At 36.8% G+C, this 8,935-nt stretch overlaps 1 protein-coding gene across 1 annotated transcript in view; it reads left to right on the forward strand.

The window, feature by feature from the left end:
* Positions 1-7,013, forward strand: part of LOC107551247 (leukocyte immunoglobulin-like receptor subfamily B member 1) — a 17,781-nt gene extending 10,768 nt beyond the window's left edge. The window contains exons 2-7 of the mRNA XM_016232785.1: positions 5,216-5,488; positions 5,565-5,700; positions 5,801-5,964; positions 6,043-6,342; positions 6,496-6,741; positions 6,823-7,013. Coding sequence (XP_016088271.1) covers positions 5,216-5,488; positions 5,565-5,700; positions 5,801-5,964; positions 6,043-6,342; positions 6,496-6,741; positions 6,823-6,950 — 1,247 coding nt within the window. The 3' untranslated portion in view covers positions 6,951-7,013. The remainder of the gene's footprint in view (positions 1-5,215; positions 5,489-5,564; positions 5,701-5,800; positions 5,965-6,042; positions 6,343-6,495; positions 6,742-6,822) is intronic.
* The last annotated feature ends 1,922 nt before the right edge of the window (positions 7,014-8,935 follow it).

Consider the following 8,935-nt stretch of genomic DNA (forward strand, 5'->3'; position numbering starts at 1 on the left):
CACTCTCTCACACACATATACACACTCACTCACTCACTCTCACACACACACACACTCACTCACACACACACACACACACACACACACTCACTCACTCACACACACACACACACACTCACTCACTCACACACACACACACACACTCACTCACTCACACACACACACACACACTCACTCACTCACACACACACACACACACTCACTCACTCACACACACACACACACACACATACACACTCACTCATTCACACACACACACACACATGTTGTGTTTCCTTGTTTTATGGGGACATTACATAGGCGTAATGGTTTTCATACTGTACAAACTGTATTTTCTATCGCCCTACACCTAAATAGAAATTCTACCCCTCATAGAAAACTTTCTGCATTTTTAGATTTTCAAAAAAATCTCATTCTGTATGATTTATAAGCTTGTTTCCTCATGGGGACCTCAAAACTGTCCCCACAAGGTCAACATTTACTAGTATTACTATCCTTGTGGGGACATTTGGTCCCCATAATGTGATAAATACCAGGTACACACACGTGTACAACTTTCAGGACCACGCGGGTATCAAAAGTGCAGGGATATGAAAGTAGTGTGTAATGTAAAATGTGGGAATATACTCTTAAACACCAACAGAATAATTCAACAGGTGAGCATTGACCTTTGGAACCTGAATGTATGCCTGTCACAACCTGTTATAAAAATATATATATATAAATAAATAAATATAAGAGTGACATGAGGTTTTCTCTCTCTCTCTTCAGGTTGTTATGTTTACAATATTACACTGCCTTATACTTATATATACTTGCCTTTAAGTTAAGTGCAGCATTGTTGTGACTTGGTGTGGGAGTGTGAACCTGTTCCACTATAGGTTCTCATGATCAGTACAGATCATTAATCAGGCACTATCAGGCATATGCCTTTAAAGCTTGCAGCCTCAGACTGGGAGGGAAACAGGTGCAATGGATATTTTTGCTCAGTACCTATTAGTATTTCCTTTTCCTTTCTTTAACAGTAGACCACCTACTGTAGCTATATTGGTTTTCATAATATATAATGTTCTGATTTTTTTTACGCATTTAATTTTGAAATTAAAATTTGTTTAGTGTAGGTTAATAATACATATAATTTCAAACACGATAGAGAAGGCTATTAACCTTTTGGTGCCACCAAAAGTGAACTCACTGTTTATCGCTTAAGTGCCAGTCAATGAACACTTCACTATGAAAGTGAGACATAGTATATATACCCACAGGTACTTTTCTTCATGAAACTGGACTGTTGATATTGTTTATAGCGCATAATGTGGATGCGTCACCAGAAAAGTGCTGTGAAATGTAAATGGATCAGCGTATTTAATATTTTACAGAAATGTAGGCAGAATCACATATTTTTAATGAGTCTGTGTTACAGTCGTATGGGGATTTGTTGTGATATGTGGGAAAGGTGATAATAGTAACAGCACACCGTTATGGAATTAGAAAGATGTTTATTTTCTTAGAAAGATTTTCTAGAAATATTCATGAGAGAATACCTCAGGACAACACTTGTCTTCCTGTCATTTCCTGAGACCAGAGTGTTTTAACATTTCAACACTTTAGGCCTCCCAAAGACGTATCTGATAGAATATATTGTTTATAGCGCATAATGTGGATGCGTCACCAGAAAAGTGCTGTGAAATGTAAATGGATCAGCGTATTTAATATTTTACAGAAATGTAGGCAGAATCACATATTTTTAATGAGTCTGTGTTACAGTCGTATGGGGATTTGTTGTGATATGTGGGAAAGGTGATAATAGTAACAGCACACCGTTATGGAATTAGAAAGATGTTTATTTTCTTAGAAAGATTTTCTAGAAATATTCATGAGAGAATACCTCAGGACAACACTTGTCTTCCTGTCATTTCCTGAGTTTTAACATTTCAACACTTTAGGCCTCCCAAAGACGTATCTGATAGAATTAATAGGATTCTGAACTATCATTTAAAAAGTGTTTAGTCTTAAAAAAAAAAAAAAACTTGAGCTAAACTTGTCTCAAAGTAGGCTAGTTCAACTCTGTTATGGGAAAATGCTTTACAGAAAAAATAAGTACATTTAATTTCATTTTAAATTATTAATTTATTGGCTTTCCATTTACCCCCATTTGCACTATATCAAACGTGTCCATTAATTATTAGTTTTTGTACTTTATTTGAATTAAAACATTTCCGTTCTTCTGTTCGTTAGATTTATATTTTAGATATGCCTTCGGAAAGTGGAGAAGATTCACTTCCTAAAGTCTTCTTATCTAAGAAAAATCGAAGCTTTTGTTTTCTGATGTGTAGTCCACTGTTCTTCTTCTCTTCTGATATGTTGCTTGTTTAGAAACTCAGCGGTGTGTAATTAGCTGACCGGGTCAAGCATCAGGTGCTCTCAGTGTTGTGCGGTCGTGCTTGATCATTAGAAAGCACAGTTGAGTCATCAGTCTTTTCATTCTTCGAGATCGCTATCACAGTGTTGATCATCCACAGAAACTCTGTCTACCATCCCAACAGCCCAGGGGTGAAACTCTCTGACGTCACGCACGCTGCCTCTCCCCCGTCAGCCCTATTAACAGTTTCATTAGTAATCACACCAGAGTCAACAGAGTGTGGGACAGATGACTCACTTTTAGAAGAAATAATATATTTTGTGTGTTTATGTTTCTTATCTCAAGACATTATTGGGTAACACTTCATAATAACTTTCATTAACAAACATTATATAATGTTTAACTAATCATTACTTAATATATATTCACATACCTAGAAATATGAAATAATGTGCTTCTTAAGGTTAACTAATTAACTTATTAAACATTACCAAATTATTAACAGATCTTTATTTAATGTAAATTGAAATGCTTACAAATGTCATTAAACTTTCAATTCATATGATCATGCATTAAAAAAAAACCTTCAAATGATTTTGACATGGTTTACAATGATTAAAAGCTTTATTAATAAATCATTTACAAACATTATATAATGCTTAATGCATCATTAGTTAATGTTTACAAATGCCATTAAACTCAATGCGTTTTAAAAACCTACAAATGATTTTAACAGAAATTATACAATGATTACAAGTTTATTTGTTAATGTACTTTTGAATGCTTACAAATGTCATTAAACTTCGGTTCACGTTTTAGCTAATGCTCATTTTTACAATAACAAATGTTGTGAAAATATAGCTTAATTAGTCATATAAGCACTTTACAAACTATTCCTGTTAATATATTCATTAACTCATAATCACAGTCTGTAAAAGTCATATATTTGGTGTTTGTTTGTTGTGTAGACTTCTAGTATTTGCACATCTTAATTTATTAATAATTTGTTAAAGGGGTCATATGATGTTGCTAAAAATAACATTATTTTGTGTATTTGGTGTAATGAAATGTGTTTATGCGGTTTAAGGTTAAAAAAAAACATTATTTTCCACATACTGTACATTATTGTTTCTCCTCTATGTCCCGCCTTTCTGAACCATGTCGATTTTTACAAAGCTCATCGGTCTGAAAAGCGAGGTGTGCTCTGATTGGCCAGCTATCCAGTGCGTTGTGATTGGCCGAATACCTCAAGTGTGAGATGGAAATGTTACGCCCCTCACCATATTGAGAGACGAGACATAAACATGAAAACCCATTATAAACGAGGCATTTGTTGCATCCAGTGGGGACATAATTACAGATTCTAATGACTTATACTGTCTTTTTACATGTTGCGTTGCATCCATGTCTGAATTTGTGATCGGAGAAATGACAAACAAGCGCTACTCTACACTGCTCAAAACTCACGTTTGAATCATCAGTGGCAAATTCTTTAAATATGAAAACGTACTTACAGGCTGTGAGTCAGAAGCGCCAGACTGTCCTTACAAAGTTGGAATTACCCCACTTTACAGAAACAGCCTTTGTGCACAGACATCATTGTAGTCTACTCTCCCAGTTGTCACATCTTGACAAATCATTTATTAATCATTTGTTTATGTTTTTGCAGTACCCAATCTAAAGTTGAGACTATTCATAATTTGTAAATGTTTGTAAATGTTATAAACATTTACAATTTTTTTTGTATCTGTATTGGCACTGGACTTTTAGCTACTGTAACAATGTTTGTGTAAAGGGTGGTTAGTTAAGTTTAGCTAAATGCTTGGTAAAGACAACACACATTGTAATTTTGGTGCAAAACATGTTTTTATTACCTCAACACTTATATTAGTATACTATGGTGTATCATTAAACAGGATATTCCTTGAATCATACAGCAACAGGAGGGGGAAAAAAATAATTTTTAAGAAAATACTTAATTCATCATTTATCAAAACAATGCAATGTAAACAGATAGAATCGTGTTCCCTTATAGCAAACAACTGACCCCTGTAAACTGTTGACCTCTTACCCAACCCTTAAACCTACCCATACCACTAAATCTGAGCCTAACCTTACCCGTATCACACCTCAATAGCAGCAGAAGTGTTGTGCTTTAACAAAAGCTTTTTGTTAAAGCTGGCACTAGTGCAAGTCTTGCGGCCGCGGCCCTCAGCCCCCTGTTCTCACAGGCCAATTCGGCCCATCAAACCCACGTCTCCCAAGCATCTACATCGGCCTTTGCTCACACTGTTTTTCCTCCTGTCCAGCCCCACCTTTTACCCACCTCAGATTTGCTTAGCCTCACGGATACCTCACTGAGATCTCCTGCTGGAAAACTTTCATAACTCATGCTCCCACTAACTTTATATTGACAGGTTTTCCTAAACCAACTCTGACTGTGAAGCCTCAGAGTTCAGTGTTCATTGGAGACTCAGTTACTCTGAGATGTGAAGGGATTCAGTCACAGAATGGATGGGAGTTTCTCTGGAGAAAAGACTCAAAAACTGAATCTACTGAAGCTGCAACTAAAATAATCAAAAGTGTGAAAGTCTCTGATGGAGGAGAGTACAGGTGCATAGCACGAAGAAGAGAATATTACACAGATTACAGTGCGCCAGTAATAGTGACAATATACGGCAAGTATTTTAACATAATGCACGTGTAATTTAATGAGACAGTAAGTGCAATAAGAGCTATAGAGAACAACATTTCAGTCTAATCTGATTTAGCATGTGTTTTACAATCGAGTAACTGTGTTCATACAACAAAAACTGTTCATTATTTTCATTGGGAATTGTTGTCATTGTACAGAAAGACCAAAACCCACAGTGACCATTAAACCTGCTCAACACATATTCAGAGGAGAGAAAGTTACTCTCAGATGTGACATATATGGTGAAGGAGTCACTAGCTGGTGCTACATCTGGTATAAAGAAGGTTCAGCCAGGGTTTTCAGTGAACTACAGGAACACACATTCAGGTCTGTTACTGAGTCTGACGCAGGTAAATACTCCTGTGAAGGATCAGACACAGAAGGATCACGCTGGTCACAAATGAGTGATAAAGTTACACTGACAGTATCAGGTGAGTGTGATCATCTCTTCATAAACACACAAACACATGTTTAATGTGTTATTAATGAGTGATTTCCCTATTTCAGATCCCAGAGCAGTTTTAAGTGTTTCTCCACAGAAGTGGTTGACTGAAGGAGATCCAGTGACTCTGATCTGTAAGGTTCACAGCTTCTCTACCGGCTGGACATTCAGCTGGTTCACTTTAACTGTCTCGGCAGGTAAGTTATGTGCTTCATGTGGTAATATCTGAATTAGCTGATTTCAGCTGAAGTCCAAAATACCATTTAATATTGAATACATTGTCTGGTTTTACAGAGAACAGCCATCATTATCATCTACTCTCAGACAGCAGCAGAGGAGCAGGAGGAAACTACACTGTCAGATCTGCTGCTCTAAATCAAACAGGAGTTTATGTGTGCAGAGCTGTGAGAGAGAAATCAGTCTATAAAACACAGTACAGCAACACACAGCTGCTGTGGGTCACTGGTGAGTTCAAACAGAATTTAAACTATTGGTTCATTTTGAATAAAGAGAGTTTCCATGCTCAAATCTGTAACCCTGCAGCTGTAATGGTCGTCTCAGGGGTTTCTCCTCCAGTCTCTCTGATCGTCAGTCCCAGCAGAACTCAACACTTCACATCTGCCTCTCTCTCTCTGAGCTGTGAGGACCAGAGTAACTCTACTGGATGGAGAGTGAGAAGATACACAGTCCGCTGGGGGCTGGAAAATTGTTCTTCATTACGTCGAGGATCACAAACAGGATCTACATGTACAATCAGCTCCTCCATCACATCAGACACTGGAGTGTACTGGTGTGAGTCTGAATCTGGAGAGAAACATCATCCTGTTAATATCACTGTACACTGTGAGTCTGTGTTTCTGTATTATTCATTTCACTGGTAGTTTACAATCAGTGCATGAAGCAGGTTGATTAAACAGGTGCATTCTGCATCAGTGGACAAAAAACATGCAAGGTTATCATATTATGCAATCAGTGCATTGTTTTCCTCTGTTTCAGTAACTGGTGTGATTCTGGAGAGTCCTGTTCATCCTGTGACTGAAGGAGATAATCTGATTCTACACTGTTTATATCAACATAAACCCCCATCAAACCTCAGAGCTGATTTCTATAAAGATGGATCACTCATCCAGAATCAAACTACAGAGATGAGCATCACTACTGTCTCAAAGTCGCATGAGGGTTTCTACTACTGCAAACATCCAAAGAGAGGAGAGTCACCCAAGAGCTGGATCTCAGTCAGAGGTGAGACTAAGAACTATAAATACGATTGAAACGTTTCTGTACACTTTACAGCACTAATCTAAATGTAAAAATATATCTCAGCTTCCACAGGCTCAAGATCTGATGGTCTCAATCCCATGATAATTGGAGTGACTGCCGGACTTACTGTTGCAGTTTTGATCATTGTCTTCTTGGTCCTGCTGTGGTGCTACAGAAACAACAAAGGTTAAATTAATTTTCCATGACACATTTGCAGAAACAAGCACTGTTAAACAGTGTGAGCTTCCATCCTTCAACAACAGCCTAATACGGTTTTCTGGTCTTAACTATTCTCCCAAACTGGTAAAGCTGTTATTTTGGCTAATTTTAGAAGGTTTCTGGGCAGTTTTCAGCTGCGCTTTTTAAAATAAAGGATCCAAAAGGTCGTTTTCACAGGAATGCCATAGAAGAAACATTTTTTTTTCTTAGTGTGAAGAACATTTAAAAAATATAAAGACCCTTTTTCCTCTATGAAAAGCTTATTGTGAACTGAAAAGTTTCTATTGAAGTTAAAGTTTATTCCTGGATCCACAGATGCCAATGAAGATATTTTATGTTTGACTAGGTGGCAGATCTCGGTCTCCCTCTACAGTCAGTCAACAGCAGATCAGCAGTCAGGCATCAGACCAGAGCCAGAGAGAAGCCGGATACAAGACACTGCTGTCTGGTCAGTCTTTACCCATTACCCACAAATACTGTACCAGCATCTGTGTTAAAAATAACCTATATATATATATATATATAGATAGATAGATAGATACAGGTGCATCTCAATAAATTAGAATGTCGTGGAAAAGTTCATTTGTTTCAGTAATTCAACTCAAATTGTGAAACTCGTGTATTAAATAAATTCAATGCACACAGACTGAAGTTGTTGAAGTCTTTGGTTCTTTTAATTGTGATGATTTTGGCTCACATTTAACAAAAACCCACCAATTCACTATCTGAGCAAATTAGAATACTTCATAAGACCAATAAAAAAACATTTTTAGTGAATTGTTGGCCTCTTCTTCTTAGCCCAGGTAAGATGCCTCTGATGTTGTCTGTGGTTCAGGAGTGGCTTAACAAGAGAAATACGACAACTGTAGCCAAATTCCTTGACACATCTCTGTGTTGGTGGCTCTTGATGCCTTGACCCCAGCCTCAGTCCATTCCTTGTGAAGTTCACTCAAATTCTTGAATCGATTTTGCTTGACAATCCTCATAAGGCTGCGGTTCTCTCGGTTGGTTGTGCATCTTTGTCTTCCACACTTTTTCCTTCCACTCAACTTTCTGTTAACATGCTTGGATACAGCACTCTGTGAACAGCCAGCTTCTTTGGCAATGAGTGTTTGTGGCTCATCCTCCTTGTGAAGGGGGTCAATGATTGTCTTCTGGACAACTGTCAGATCAGCAGTCTTCCCCATGATTGTGTAGCCTAGTGAACCAAACTGAGAGACCATTTTGAAGGCTCAGGAAACCTTTGCAGGTGTTTTGAGTTGATTACCACATCTCCATATTCTAATTTGTTGAGATAGTGAATTGGTGGGTTTTTGTGAAATGTGAGCCAAAATCATCACAATTAAAAGAACCAACGACTTAAACTACTTCAGTCTGTGTGCACTGAATTTATTTAATACACGAGTTTCACAATTTGAGTTGAATTACTGAAATAAATGAACTTTTCCACGACATTCTAATTTATTGAGATGCACCTGTATATATGTGGACACTGACACAATTTGGCACATCATTTCGGCTCTGTATGCCACCAGAATAGAAGTAAAATGAAACAATCAAGATTAACTTGAAGTGCCAATTTTAAGCTTTAATTCAATGGGTTGAACAAAAATATAACAAAAGATGCTTAGGAATTACAACCATTTGTAAACACAGTCCCCCATTTTCAGGGACTGTAGCAACTCATAATGTAATAACTGCACATAATGTAATAAGTATTACATTATTATTGTAATAAAATGTTCATAATGTAATAATTTTCTCAAAATGTAATAAAATCTTGAGCTCATAATGTAATAACAATTATTGCATTATAAGAAATGTATTACATTATAAACTGACCAAAAATATTGTAATATTGCCATAATTATACTTATAATAAATAGAAGCAGCCCAGTACAAGGGACAGTCAAAATATTTGTGCTGTTATTTAGCCTATGTGTATAATATATACTAT

This window comes from Sinocyclocheilus grahami, unplaced genomic scaffold (genome assembly GCF_001515645.1).
Source record: "Sinocyclocheilus grahami isolate Dianchi unplaced genomic scaffold, SAMN03320097.WGS_v1.1 scaffold419.1, whole genome shotgun sequence".
Classification (NCBI taxonomy): Eukaryota; Metazoa; Chordata; class Actinopteri; order Cypriniformes; family Cyprinidae; genus Sinocyclocheilus; species Sinocyclocheilus grahami.